This window comes from Chionomys nivalis, chromosome 1 (assembly GCF_950005125.1).
Source record: "Chionomys nivalis chromosome 1, mChiNiv1.1, whole genome shotgun sequence".
NCBI lineage: Eukaryota > Metazoa > Chordata > Mammalia > Rodentia > Cricetidae > Chionomys > Chionomys nivalis.
In genome coordinates this window covers 149032954-149047387 of record NC_080086.1, presented here as the reverse complement: position 1 = coordinate 149047387, position 14434 = coordinate 149032954, and the positions used below count along the sequence as shown (strand labels likewise).

The following is a 14434-nucleotide window of genomic DNA, read 5'->3' as shown; positions in this document are numbered from 1 at the left end:
AGACCCGGGGGGGCAGGGTCACTGCTGTGTGGGTGGTCCAGCATAGCTCCCCAGGCACAGAGAGGGGGCCTGTGAAGTGACAGCTACCTCCTCTTGTTCCTCGTCTGTGGGGTCCTAGCCTGTTTTTTTTGGATACATGAAAGCCACTAAACTCACGTGCATTAACCCTCTATTTTAACGAACAAGCCCTCAGGATGAAGGCAAGGCAGACCTAGGGTCTGTCTCTGACCAGGGTCCTGGTGGAGATTCCCACCCCATCTGGTTTCTCTGACGTCTCTCTCCATCCCAGGCTGGCCAGACTCCTCCCCAAGACCCATCTTTCTTACTGGTTCCTTTCCCTGAGACATTCTCTAAACAGCCCACCTGTGCAGATAGGCTTAGGGGATTCCCTCCTGAACTTGAAAGAGAGTCTTTGGGATTCCATCGAGCTTAGAGGTCCCAGGCTGTGGGACATAGTGCTTCTGGGACAGGGCTAAAACTCTGGGGGTGGGGAAGGCTAGGTTCTGGTTGCAGGGATGGCAGGGTCCAAGGCTAGAGGGATTGGGTGGGGATTCTGGCTGAGTTTGATGTCTACCAAAGGATTCTAAGGAATGGGTGGATATGGGGGCTTCTGACACTTGGGAAATCTAGTTCTCCCTGGTTTGGTTTGGGAGAAAGAGTGGTGAATGTGCTTGCTGCCCCTTGTACCTATGGGTGAGCCTCCCCTGCCTGACTGTTGGGGAGCATGTGCTTTCCCTTGTCTGAAAATGGGGTTCTACACAGGCCAAGGGTGCACTTCTGAGCCATCCTGGGTGTACATCTCTCTGTATACTTGAGGTGCCAGGTTCTCAGGGTTGGACTCTGTCCCCTGGGTCCCTTTGTAAGAGTGTGGGAGACTTCTCTGGGACGGGGTGGAGAGGGACCTGAGAGGGAAAAGTAGCAGCAGGGAAAAGGTTCCTCCCCTGAGGGAGGCCAAGGGGCCTGAGAATGGTGGCTGGCGTCCTTGGACAAGTATGAGCTGTGAGGGAACTGCAGTGACTATTTTATGTGTTGGGACTCTGGCTCCTGGGCTCCCTGCCCAGCTGGGAACTGCAGTCCTTGGAACATATTCTGGACTGAGACAGGGGAGCGTGTGTGTTAGTTTTGGGGCTATGGGACAAGACTGTAGGTGCAAGTTGCATAGTCTGAGGATCTGGCCTGCTTTGCTGATTGGGAACAGCGTTAGGACTTCCTGCATTATGACCTAAGTTCAAGTATTTCGGGGGCTTGTCAGAGTTGTGTGGAGCCAGTCAGGATGTCGCCCTGCTGGGTGGCATTCTGGGAACTGTAGTGCCTCAGTCTGAGGGTAGTCAGTTGCTATGGCTACTTGGCTGAAGGATGAGCATTCTGATGGAAATGTGTTCTACTTGGCCACAGTAAGGATGACACCAGCTTCTGCTTTGAAGTTCCATGACCGTCATCATCCACCCCTTCCCTCACTGCCTAGGTTCTGTCCTTGGGAGCTGATGTGCTGCCTGAGTATAAGCTGCAGGCCCCAAGAATTCACCGTTGGACCATCCTGCACTACAGCCCCTTCAAGGCTGTGTGGGACTGGCTCATTCTGCTGCTGGTCATCTACACGGCCGTCTTCACACCCTACTCGGCTGCCTTCCTGCTGAAGGAGACTGAAGATGGGTCCCAAACCCATGACTGTGGCTATGCCTGCCAGCCTCTGGCCGTGGTGGACCTCATTGTGGACATCATGTTCATTGTGGACATCCTCATCAATTTCCGCACCACCTATGTCAACGCCAATGAAGAGGTGGTCAGCCATCCTGGCCGCATCGCCGTCCACTACTTCAAGGGCTGGTTCCTCATTGACATGGTGGCTGCCATCCCCTTCGACCTGCTCATCTTTGGCTCTGGCTCTGAGGAGGTGGGCTTAGCAGGAGGCAGCGTGGAGGAAAGAGCCAGGAGGGGGTAGCGTGAAGGATAATGGGGAGCGGGTACTGCACAGAAAAGGAGGGTTCCTAACAGATCATGCTTGTTCACGCACAGGGTCATAAGGAGCCCCTCGAAGGGGCTCTTTTTTCTAACTTGTCTACTGAAGTGGGGGATATAATTTTCTAAGGTACACAAAAGTGTCCTCAAAAGCTAGTTAGAACTCTGGCCTAGCACCTTAAGGTGACTGTTGGCCCTTTGGGGGCCCATTTCCTCATTCTCATCATGGAGACCCTTACCATTTGTCTTGAAGCTGGCGCATAGAATAACAACACGCGTGCTGGGAGCAGTGTGGGAGGCACTTTATACCAGGTGGCTTTCATTATCAGTGAGCGCTTCCAGGAAGAAGCCTTTTATGGTGTCACCTCTGTACCCTCTACTACAGTGCGCCTTACTCATGTGCCCTCACACTGAACATGCCCCCTCCTCTAGCTGATCGGGCTGCTGAAAACTGCGAGGCTGCTGCGGCTGGTGCGTGTGGCTCGGAAGCTGGACCGCTACTCGGAGTACGGAGCAGCGGTGCTCTTTCTGCTCATGTGCACCTTCGCGCTCATTGCGCACTGGTTGGCCTGCATCTGGTACGCCATTGGCAACATGGAACAGCCTCACATGGACTCACGCATTGGCTGGCTGCACAACTTGGGCGACCAGATCGGCAAGCCCTACAACAGCAGCGGCCTGGGCGGCCCTTCCATCAAGGACAAGTATGTTACAGCACTCTACTTCACATTCAGCAGCCTCACCAGCGTAGGCTTCGGCAATGTCTCCCCCAACACCAATTCAGAGAAGATCTTCTCCATCTGCGTCATGCTCATTGGCTGTGAGTGCGTCCTGGAGGCGGGGTGAGGGGCGGAGCCATGACTGGGTAGAAATGATAGTGAAAGTCCTAGGATGGAGCAAAGTGGCCATCAGAACTCCCTGCCCCGCCCCCTCCTCTTCCCCTCCTAGACTCCTGGGCTCACACTATAGTCTGGAGGCTGGGATACCAAGGCAGGAAATGCTGAAGGTTGGCGTGTGTTTGAGCATGTGTATGTCCACTCTCAGACTGAGACGTGACCGGACCGCGAGTGTCGTTGACCTGGTGCGGGGCCTGAGCAGAGGGTCCCCGTGGGCGGGCGGGGTCCCTGCGGATGCTGACGGCCCCACTCACCCACGCCCTCAGCCCTCATGTATGCCAGCATCTTCGGCAACGTGTCTGCCATCATCCAGCGGCTGTACTCGGGCACGGCCCGCTACCACACACAGATGCTCCGGGTGCGGGAGTTTATCCGCTTCCATCAGATTCCTAACCCACTACGCCAGCGCCTCGAGGAGTACTTCCAGCACGCCTGGTCCTACACCAACGGCATCGATATGAACGCGGTGAGGCACCAATGGGTGCGGGGGCACCCTCGTGGTGCATCCAGCATGCCTCAGATGGTTGTAATTAGTACTGAGGAACCTTAGAATTACGTGGGCTATTGATCCGTGAAACTCCTTCACCTGGAGTTCCCCTACTGGAAGAAGCCAGGTCTTTCACACACCCCGCTGCAGCTGGAGGTGGGGAACCAATTGCTGCACTTCCACACGAGAACTTGGTCTGGCTGGGAACTTAGGTACTGAGGGGTTCTGGGCTCCCAGGGCTCTGCAGAGGATGGAATTGGGAGGAGCAGGTTTTCCCTGAGCTAGAGGTGTGTGAGGCAGTGGACTGGTGTTTGGGCTGAGTGCCAAGAGAGTATCCTAAACCACCCCCATTTTTAGGTGCTGAAGGGCTTTCCTGAGTGCCTGCAGGCTGACATCTGCTTACATCTCAACCGCTCCCTGCTGCAGCACTGCAAACCTTTCCGAGGGGCCACTAAAGGCTGCCTGCGGGCCCTGGCCATGAAGTTCAAGACCACACATGCACCACCAGGGGACACATTGGTCCATGCTGGGGACCTGCTTACTGCCCTCTACTTCATCTCCAGGGGCTCCATCGAGATCCTGCGGGGTGATGTCGTGGTGGCCATCTTGGGTATGGGGTGGGGATGCCCACTGAGAGACCTCAACCCAATGAATACACTGGGGGTGTGGGGTTGCTGGCAGGATTCTTGGGCTCTTTTATCTCATCTGAGGGTGGGCCTTCAAGGTGGGCAACAGAGAGGAGCCCTGCAGGACCTGGGGCTGTTGGACTGAGAGACTACCTAACCTCCCCTGACTTGAGGAGCATTAGGCTCTACCCACAGACAGGCGCCCTCTGTTTCCTTGAAGCTGAGTATCATCTGGCAGTGGCATGGGAGGTACCCAGGTGGAGACCGTGCATTCAGTTTCACTAAGGACACAGTTCCCTAAAGTTTCATGTAGCATACATGCCCAGAGGGAGCCTTGTTTCTTTCCTGTCCCCCACCTATGGCCACTGTGGGTGTGGCCTGCACTTGGACACTGGAGACTTCTTGTCCTCCCATGCTCTTTCTGTGGTCCTGCAAGCATCAGACTCTTGGCCATGTCACTGTAGGGCATTTTAGATTTTTATTTCACAGTTCAACCCAAACATGTATACCGCTCCACAGTCTACTCCCTTTCCCACTAAATCAAGTGTTGCTACACATGTGTGTATAGTTTGGTCTGCTGTGCTTGGCTGTGCTAAGCTATGCTGTCCCGTTTTCCTTCAGTAAAACAATACTGGTTTTGATTAATTGCTGTGTTGTCATTTATAGTTTGAAGACCATTGTTTTTAGGGCACTGCAGTTGGTTAGGAGGGCATTTGAGGGTAGAAGTAGGGTTATCCCAAGGAAGTCATGGCTGTAGACAGAGCTGGAACATTCTGGGTGGTTTCTTCTGGTTGAATAGTTGCTGAGAGACTCCAAATCCATGGTCCCTTCTGCTGGCACCTCTGGCCACTGGCGCTGCCCCCATGTGTTAAGAGCCTTGGGAATATGGGCTGGCTCATGCTTCCTTGACTGTGTGACTAGGAACTGGATGATTGGAAATGCTCCTGTCCAGGGTGGAAATGCCCCAAAGGCTGCTCTCCATGCTGGTGACATAGGCTGAAGTCTTTGTCTTCTCCATGGCCTCCAGGGAAGAATGACATCTTTGGAGAACCTCTGAACCTGTATGCACGTCCTGGAAAGTCCAATGGGGACGTGAGGGCCCTGACCTACTGCGACCTGCACAAAATCCATCGTGATGACCTGCTGGAGGTGCTGGACATGTACCCTGAGTTCTCAGACCATTTTTGGTCTAGCTTGGAGATCACCTTCAACCTTCGAGATGTGAGTGGGCCATCCTGAGCTGGCTTCATCCCCAAGAGAGCTGCTTCTTGTTGGGAGGCTGCCCCTTCACTGTGTGACTTTGAACATGCAGCTCCCCTCTTGTTTCTCAGCCTGTCAAGTGGCATCACAGTCAAATCAGGCTCTGAAAGTCCCAACTTCAGCTCGTTCAGGGATATGGACAGAGGGGGAAAGATTCTTCCCTTCAACCCCAAAGACCCAGCCCTACTTCTCCATGTTAACGAAGGGGTGTAACTGGCCCTCGGTCAGCCAGGAAGGGAGCAGCAAAGGGCCCTGACTCTGCTCTTGGTTGCAGACCAACATGATTCCAGGCTCCCCCGGCAGTGCGGAACTAGAGAGCGGCTTTAACAGGCAACGCAAGCGCAAGCTGTCATTTCGCAGGCGCACAGACAAGGGTGAGGTGGCCAAGGGGAGGGCAGAGGGGAGTGAGGGCAGGGTCAGGCTGTGCAGGCTCCACCCCCTGTCCAGCAGACTGAGTGCAGTCCTGCAGCACACTCCCCCTCTGTCCCTCCCTTCCATTGTCCAAATGCTGCCATCTTTTCATGCCATGTTTGAACCATCATCTTCTTTGGAAAGACCTCTCCTACCTTCTAGGGCAAAGGCTGGGCTTTTGGTCTTCGTTAGGTCTGAGTGTTGCCTAGCAGGCCTTGAGGAGGGAGGAAATGGGAGGGGGCGCACGAACAAAGGAACGTGAGGGGCAGGCTGGCTACAGAGACCCAGAAATCCGGAAGCAGCAGTGTCCTGCTGGTGCTGATGAGCCAGGGCATGGCAGGGGCGTTCTCAGGCAGGTGAGAGCGGGGCAGGTAAAACAACTGGAGATCGCCCTGCTCCTTTCCAGGCTAGCTCGGCTTCCCTCATCCCCTCCCCGTTTTCCCCTCTCGCTGAGGTTTGTTCTCTGTTTCCCACAGATACAGAGCAGCCAGGGGAGGTGTCAGCCTTGGGGCAAGGCCCTACCCGAGTCGGGGCAGGGCCAAGTTGCCAGGGGCAGCCGGGAGGGCCATGGGGGGAGAGCCCATCTAGCGGCCCCTCCAGCCCAGAGAGCAGTGAGGATGAGGACCCAGGTCGCAGCTCCAGCCCCCTCCGCCTGGTGCCCTTCTCCAGTCCCAGGCCCCCCGGAGAGCCCCCAGGTGGAGAGCCTTTGACAGAGGACGGGGAGAAAAGCAGTGACACCTGTAACCCCCTGTCAGGTAGGGCCTGGGCTGGGGGAGGGGTGGGTGTGGGGGCTTCCTGGATCTCACACCTCCTTTCCGGCTCCAGGTGCCTTTTCTGGGGTGTCCAATATTTTCAGCTTTTGGGGCGACAGTCGGGGGCGCCAGTACCAGGAGCTGCCTCGATGCCCTGCCCCAGCCCCTAGCCTCCTCAACATCCCATTGTCTAGCCCTGGTCGGCGTTCCCGGGGCGGCGACGTGGAGAGTCGGCTGGATGCACTCCAGAGGCAGCTGAACAGGTAAAAGGGGGACGCCCAGGGAAGTGGGCGCAGGCAGGGTAGGCTGCACTGTGGGAGAACTCGGGTCTTCTCTGGGTTTCTGGTAGTGTTTTGGGGATGCTCTGTCTAGACCTGTTTGTGCTGGGCAGCTGGAGCCTCTCCTTCCTCAGCTGGTTGAAGAGGGAGCCAGAGCTGACCAGCAGTCTTCACTTGCCTGAGTGCTCTTCTTCCTTCTTGCCGCAGGCTGGAAACCCGGTTAAGTGCAGACATGGCCACTGTCCTCCAGCTGCTACAGAGGCAAATGACACTGGTCCCTCCTGCCTACAGTGCTGTGACCACCCCTGGGCCTGGCCCCACATCCACATCCCCTTTGTTGCCTGTCGGTCCCATCCCCACTCTCACTCTGGACTCGCTTTCTCAGGTACACTCTGGGGCCCACTCCCAGCCTCCAGCCCCACCCTTTCTGCCCAAGCACCACCCCAACAACCACTTTGTTACCTCCCTACCCCCTTCTACCTGTTCCCTGCTTTCCTCCTATCCCTGTGCTCAGAAGCAATGCTTGAGTGGACTGGAGCCCAAGGGACCTGCCAGCAGAGTCGCCTAAGGGCCAGATGTAAACAAGGCCTGGGACCTGGGTCTGGATGCTGCTGCTAGTGTGCCTCAGGGTAGCACCCTGGTCCTTGCGAAGGCTACATGCTGGGCCCCCCAGCCTTGCCTCTGTCTGGGCTCTACTCTAGCAGTTTTGCAGCACTACCTTGAAGGCTGCTAGCATTTCCAGGGTGCAAAAGTCAAGACTCTGAGATCCGACCTTCTTGTTCTATATTCCCTTTCTTTTGAGTAGCCTCCCAAGGGACAGTGGAAGCTGGGTCTCTTATGCCAGTTCCAGCTCTGGAGGCTGCTTGAGGGGGGCTCCTGTGGCTCCCAGAGGTGTCCTGGGCTCTGCTCCCCATCTCCTGGCACTGTCCCCCTCCCATATGCTGTTTGCTCTTGTTTGCAGACACCAGGGCCCACGTCAGCAAATGTGCCAGTCTCCCTTCACAGCCTCCCCCGCAGGGATCTCACCAGTAGACACGTCAGCACCCACAAAGCCCCCCTGCCTGCCCTAGCAGTCTCCCTGGCCTCAGACGCCTGGCCGCTGGCCCACTGCTGTTTCTAGGGCTCCAGGGTTCTTTGAAAAATGCAAGAAGGCACCTTGCCTCTCTTTGTCCCAGCTCCTATTCCAAAGGAGGAACTTCTTCCATTTGGAATTTGTCTTCAGCGGCCCTGTCACATTCCCTAGGGAAGGGGAGGGGAGGCCTCGGACTCTTCCCTGGGTCCAGAGCAAGGTCCTTTGTCAGTGGCGGCTCTCCAGTGGTTCTCAGCTCTTTCATTTGACTCCTTTACTTTCAGCTGTAGCCTTCTTGTCCCCTCAGGTCCCTGCTCTGCATACCTAACCTTCCTCTGACTTCAGCCTTCCTGTCTTTGATTTCTCCAGTCCTTTTCTCCTCCCTCAGTTTCTCCTGCAATGTACTTTGTAGGTTTCCCAGTTCATGGCGTTTGAGGAGCTTCCTGCAGGAGCCCCAGAGCTCCCCCAAGATGGCCCCACTCGACGCCTCTCCCTGCCCGGCCAGCTGGGGGCCCTCACTTCCCAGCCCCTGCACAGACATGGCTCAGACCCAGGCAGTTAGTGATGCTGCCCATTGCGGACACATGGCTCACCCAGGGTTCAGGGCATTGCCTGACCTCTTGGAGACCCTGGCTTGGAGGGGAGAACAGTACAGGAGCAGCTTCTCCCCTGCCCTTGGGACCAGCGTCTCCTCCTGCAATACCCTGGGCCCTACTGGGAGGGCCAGGGGAAGAGCTGGGCAGTGGACTGGGGGTCTGTGGTCCCCCCACTGCCCTGGGGGCATTAGCTGGTCTAACTGCCCGGAGGCACCCGGCCCTGGGCCTTAGGCACCTCAAGGACTTTTCTGCTATTTACTGCTCTTATTGTTAAGGATAATAATTAAGGATCATATGAATAATTAATATGAAGATGCTGATGACTATGAATAATAAATAATTATCCTGAGGAGACTCCAGTGTTCTGGTTTGTTTCAGCCATCACCTGCTGTATGTAGCTCATGTTTATGATCTGCATGGACTTGAGCTCCCTGGAGTACAGGAGATTCTGTGCAGGGATCCTGGTCTGTCTACATCCATGGCCCGCAGGGCTGATCAAACATCCCCTCATGTGTGTGTGCACATGCACAAGTGCATACATGTACATGAAAGCTGGGGAGTACTCCCTGCGGTCAGACAATATAGCCCTGGGTTGGGACCACAAAGCCATGTGGACTACTCTGTGGTTAATAGGACACTTCTACCCTGAGTCCAACCATTCACAACCATGTTGGTTTGCTTTGTGGCACACTGGCTTCCCGAGTCAGCCTCACACTGATAAAGCCTTACACTTGTCTCTCTCAAACAGTTCACAAGCCCAGCTTCACGCTCATTCTCACCTGGTATCGAGGTTTATTTTGGGGTTAAGCCCATTAAACCTCTCAGGATCCAGAGAGATTCGCTATTGCAGGCGAAAGCTGGCTAATTGGATCTGAGGGCAAACAGAATAAATCAACTCGTGTGCGCCACTGCTATGTTATTATTCGCTTGCAAGAAGCGGCGAGGAAAAGAAGAAAAAAAAGCATAAGGGGTGATTTCCATAAGGTTTTTTGTTTTTACAGACATAGTTGGAAAATTCCATGGGCAAAGACAATGATAATATGCATATCAAAATCACAAAAAGGGCAGGTAGGACCTGACAAAGCAGCACTCCGGAACAGGGAACAGGTGACAACACCCAGGAAAGAGCCAACATCCAAGGGGAAATACCTGGCATTCCAAACCATTAGATGAAGTTACTAAACATCCCTGAATCCTGAACTCACCAATTCCCCTCACCCAGTCTCTTTTGTGATAACCAGCTTTGGGGACACCCAGATTTGTTAGCAAGGGTGGGGCACACTACCTTCCTGCCTGTCTTATTTAGAAATTTCTGTGTGGTCTGTTAGCAGGTAATTTTGTGGGATTGACTCTGTAAATTTGACTGTTAGAACAAAGAGTGAATGTTACCACTCTAAGGCCTCATGGTGTGGGGAATGGAAAGGTCATTCCGTTGCCATGCAGGAGAAGTTACACTGCTGAGGTGTTTTGGGAATGAATCCCATTTTGAAGGGAAGAACTATAGCCTCACAAGGTTCCCACAGATATGACAGTGACTTTTCCAAAAGACAAGTGTTCCCACAGCTCTGCAAAGTGGGTTATTCCGTGTGGACGTGCATGTATATATTTCCCGTGGCTTAGTCTATTGGTCTGTCTGCTGCATATTTACTGTGTGGTCTCGTGGGCTCCACAGCCTAGGGTTCTCTTTGGTCTGAGTCCAATCTCCCCCCAACCCCCTCAGTTGACTTTATATTAACACTGTATAATTAGGCCTCATATGGGTCTAGCTTTGGTTTGGATATACTGACTTGCCCACTGTGACCAGCACATATCTATATCTGATTCTGGGTGGATCGTACCCTGATTATCTTTGTCCCTTGTGACTGTTGGTCACGGAGGAGTTTCCAAAGAAGGTGGAGGTTGCAAGGTGGCTCATTCTATTGGGAGTAGGTTAAAGCAGATTTGAGGACAATGAAGTTTCCCCTATGCTCATGTGTGCTTGTTGTGCACGTGTGTTGCTGGATTTTAAATATATCCTCCAGAGATGTTGCCTGCCACGTGCCCAAAGTGGTGGCAGTGGTGGGCTCTTGCTGGTCAGCCTGGCTCATCGGTGAGAGTACTGCCAAAGGCTTCCAGAGCCCAGATGGGTTCTTAAGATCCCTCACCTCTGACCCTTTGAGGCAGATATGCTAATTCTGAAGACAAGCTTGGCTTTTCTCCCTGCCCAGGCATGGTGGGTATTAGTCGCAGAGCAGCCTGGAGACTCTCTCTGCACCCAGATAGGGGAAAAGGGAGACTTAGGGTTTCAAGATTGAGAGGGGTGACAGGTGGGCTAGGTCAAAGCGAAACTATGGGCATCATGTTGGCACACCTATGCATGTCCAGACACTTATTGGGGTGGACACACTTCTGACTGTAGATAAGGATTCCATATAGGCCTTCCCGGAGGGTCGGTATGTGAGTTCAGGAAGGGGGTCTTACTGTGGGAAACCTGAAGTGGGTGTCAGTGGGATGCTGCTGTATTTATGGAATATGCAGGTAAGCACAGCGAGGATGGGAATTACAGATTCACACGAAGCCTATGCCCTTTGCAGCTGGGCCTCCTGTCAGTCACACTGGGGACTGATGGCCCCTGGAGAAGTGGTAGGAAAACCTTCTGGCCTGCCTCAAGGCTTTGTGACAGGTTGGTGCTGGTTCTTTCTTTGGGGGCAGCATCTGAGCACAAGAGTCACCTGTCTGCCACCAGGTGAGGACACTGTGTGTGCTGTAGGACCTGGCTTGAACTGGAGTGCTTGTGTGAAGTGACATGGTTGTGTGTGTACACCAGTGTCTGTGCTTAGGAGGGAACTGCGAGAGGGAACCGTAACACTTGCGTGTTGATCCACACGGATATCCCAGGGGCCAAATGTTTTGTCTGATGGAAGACTCACGGGCCAGCTGGGGCCAGGTGCCTTCCAGAGGTTGAAGACTGGGTGGAGGGCAACAGTAACAGTGGCTCCATTTATTAGTTAGTCCCTCTCTATCTGCCACATTACACCTTTGTTTATATCTGCTTATCTATCATCTATCTATCTATTAAAATTCTCTCACAATTTTATAGTATACACATATATAAAATATGCATACTATACAAATATATACACACACATATATAATACTTTGGGCATAGTCTCTTCCATTATCCTCTCTTATCCCCTTCTCACACCCACCAAGTGCCCCTTCTCCTTACATGTTTTTGTTTTGGAGATGTGTGTCTCACTACATTTAATTAGGGTTGCTTACATGGGTATCTGTATTATTTACTTGAGCAAGCATAACTTACTGGTGGCTACATCTCTGAAAAATATGATTACCCCTTCCTGGATGAATACTAATTGCCTACTGTTCCTCAGGGAGGGGTGGGTCTTAGAAGCCCCTCCTCCATCTGTGATGGTGTGTTGATAGTCAGTCTTGAACAGATCTAATGCAGAAGCCATTGCTACCAGAAGTCCATGGGCAACAGCTGTGCACTTCCCAGCACTCCTCTCTACTCTCTGGCTCTTACATTCTTTTCTACTTCCTTTCTGCAGTGTTCTGAGCCTTGGGATAACATAGCTGCTACATTTGGGACTGGATCCTCAACACTTTAACCACTTATGAGTCTCTCCATTAATCCTTATCTACTGTAAACAAACTGGTCAAGGCTGAGAGTAGCACTAATCTATGGTGTAAACATAAATACTTAGAAAACACTTTGAGCTTATTTAAGAGATCAACACTACTGGAGGCCTAGAACCTACCCAGCCATGGTTTTTTGGCCTGAATTCTTCCTGGGAAGTAGGTTTAAAGTCCAAAAAACAAAAAACAAAACAAACAAACAAAAAAACCAAACAAAAAAAGCAGTTGAGCCAGGCAGTGGTAGCACACACCTTTAATCCGAGCACTTGGGAGCCAGAGGCAGGCGGATCTTCTGGTTCAAAAGCAGCCTGGTCTACAAAGTAAGTTCCAGGACAACCAGGGTTACCCAGAAAAACCCCGTCTTGAAAAAAAAGTAGTTAGTTAACTCCCGTCACATTCCTGCCGAGTATTTTCAGTAGCAGGCTTACCTGATATGTTGCTATTGTATCTAGTAGGGTTCACAGTTAGGGAAGACTTGATGTCTTCTCCCCACATAGCCTGCACAGCATTTTTCAGCATGACAAAAGTATCCAGATCAGTTTTAACTTGGTCTCTCTGTCTAAGTTGTGTGGTGTCTTTGGCACCCCATCATCTAGTTTTGGGGGTTGGCCAAGAGAAATGGCAATAGCCTGTATAATTTTGGAATCTTTTGGGTCCTCACTGGCCAAAAACTCATAATAATGTATCCCATTCTTATGGACTTTATTTAAAAACTCATGACTTCCAGGGTTTCCATGGAGAAATGGCTTAGTGGTTAAGAGCATGGACTCTAGAGGATGGGAGTTCAATTTCCAGCACCCACATCAGGCTGCTCACAACCATCTGTAACTCGAGTTCCAGGGTATGGGATGACCTCTTCTGACTTCTGTGGGCACCAGGCATGCATACGGTATACAGACATACGTGCAGGCACTTGAACAGACAGATAAAAGAAGTGTTAAAGAAAAATAAAGTATGACTTCTGGGAAGAGCTTTGTCTCCCATGTAGGATACCTCCCTCTGATCTTTTTTAAAAAGTATGTGTATTTTTGCATTAAATGTGTGTGTGTGTGTGTGTACATTCATCGTGGTGTATGTATAGAGATCAGAGAGTAATTTGTGGGAGTTAGTTCTCTCCTACCAGAGAGATCCCAGAGGCTAAATTCAGGTGAGCATGCCTGGCTACAATTCAATATGGTTTTCTAAAAATAAAATAAAAAACCCTCAAAATATAGGTTTATGTTTTATGTGTCTATTTGAGCATACGCCAGTGGATCCCATAGAACTGTAGTTAACAGGTGGTTGTGACCTGCCCGACATGGGTGCTGGGAACCAAACTGTGGGCTTCTAGGGGAGCTGAAAGCACGCTTACCCATGGGTCTATCCTGCCAACTTCCGTGTTGCTTTTTCATGCACCATATCTCAGTCAGTGCCTCCTGCCATGGCCTTGCTTCCCTCGTCTCTCTACCTCTTCATAGTGCATGGGTTCTACATCTCACCTGCCTTATGGTCTTCCCCCACCCCTTCCAGAAGCCCATTGCCAGCTTCTTGACCTCTACAAGCACCCCAAGTTAAACATACAAATTAAAACAGAAAGTACTCGTGGAGTTTGTCTTTTTGGGTCTGGGTTCCCTCATTCAGTATAATATTTTCTGGTACAGGAGAATAGTCTATATTCTGTCAATTACGTTTTAAATAAATGCTGATTGGCTAGTAGCCAGGCAGGAAGTATAGGTGGGACAACCAGACAGGAAGTAGAGGCAGGGCAATGAGAACAGGAGTATTCTGGGAAGGAGGAAGCCCATTCCACTGTAGTACGGCCCAGACCATGGAAGAATCAAGATGTAACCTGTTGCACTGAAAAAGGTACCGAGCCATGTGGCTAACATAGATAAGAATAATGGGTTAATATAAGTTATAAGAACTAATACGAAGCCTGAGCTAATGGGTCAATCAATTCATAACTTATGTAGACCTCTCTGTGTGATTTTCTTTGGGACTTGCTGGCTGTGGGAACTGGGCAGGACAGAAACCCTCACAAGCAAACCCACCAGTTCCATTCATCTTCTAGAAATTAAAACTTTCATTTTCCTTAGAGCTGAACAATTTCCTTGTGCATATGTCATATTTTCATTATCCGTCAGCCGATGAGCATCTAGAGTGAATCCACTTCTTAGCTATCATGAGCACGGCAGCAATGAACATGAATGAGCAAGTGTCTCTGTGGTACGACCTGGCGTCCTTTGGGTCTGTACCTAGGAGGAGTATAATCAGGTCATGCTGTAGTTTTAGCTTTTTGAGAAACCTCCACACTAGTTCCCATAGTGGCTGCAGCAGTTTACCCGCCCAGGTGCTTTTCTCCCTGCCGCCCCCACCCCCACTGGAACTATGTAGATTAGTGCTTGGGATAATTCTCCTGTATGCTGTGAATATATATTCCTCTCATTGGTTAATAATAAAGATGATTTCGCATATAGCAAGGAGG

General features: G+C 51.8%; 1 protein-coding gene across 2 annotated transcripts in view; it reads left to right on the top strand.

The window, feature by feature from the left end:
• Kcnh2 (potassium voltage-gated channel subfamily H member 2) overlaps window positions 1-8674 on the top strand; it is a 31852-nt gene extending 23178 nt beyond the window's left edge. For both annotated transcript variants that reach the window (XM_057776609.1, XM_057776616.1), the window contains 10 exons: window positions 1466-1894; window positions 2392-2779; window positions 3122-3321; window positions 3700-3952; window positions 4996-5189; window positions 5503-5602; window positions 6116-6394; window positions 6465-6654; window positions 6877-7054; window positions 8151-8674. In XM_057776609.1, coding sequence (XP_057632592.1) covers window positions 1466-1894; window positions 2392-2779; window positions 3122-3321; window positions 3700-3952; window positions 4996-5189; window positions 5503-5602; window positions 6116-6394; window positions 6465-6654; window positions 6877-7054; window positions 8151-8300 — 2361 coding nt within the window. In that variant the 3' untranslated portion in view covers window positions 8301-8674. The remainder of the gene's footprint in view (window positions 1-1465; window positions 1895-2391; window positions 2780-3121; window positions 3322-3699; window positions 3953-4995; window positions 5190-5502; window positions 5603-6115; window positions 6395-6464; window positions 6655-6876; window positions 7055-8150) is intronic.
• Window positions 8675-14434: the final 5760 nt, after the last annotated feature.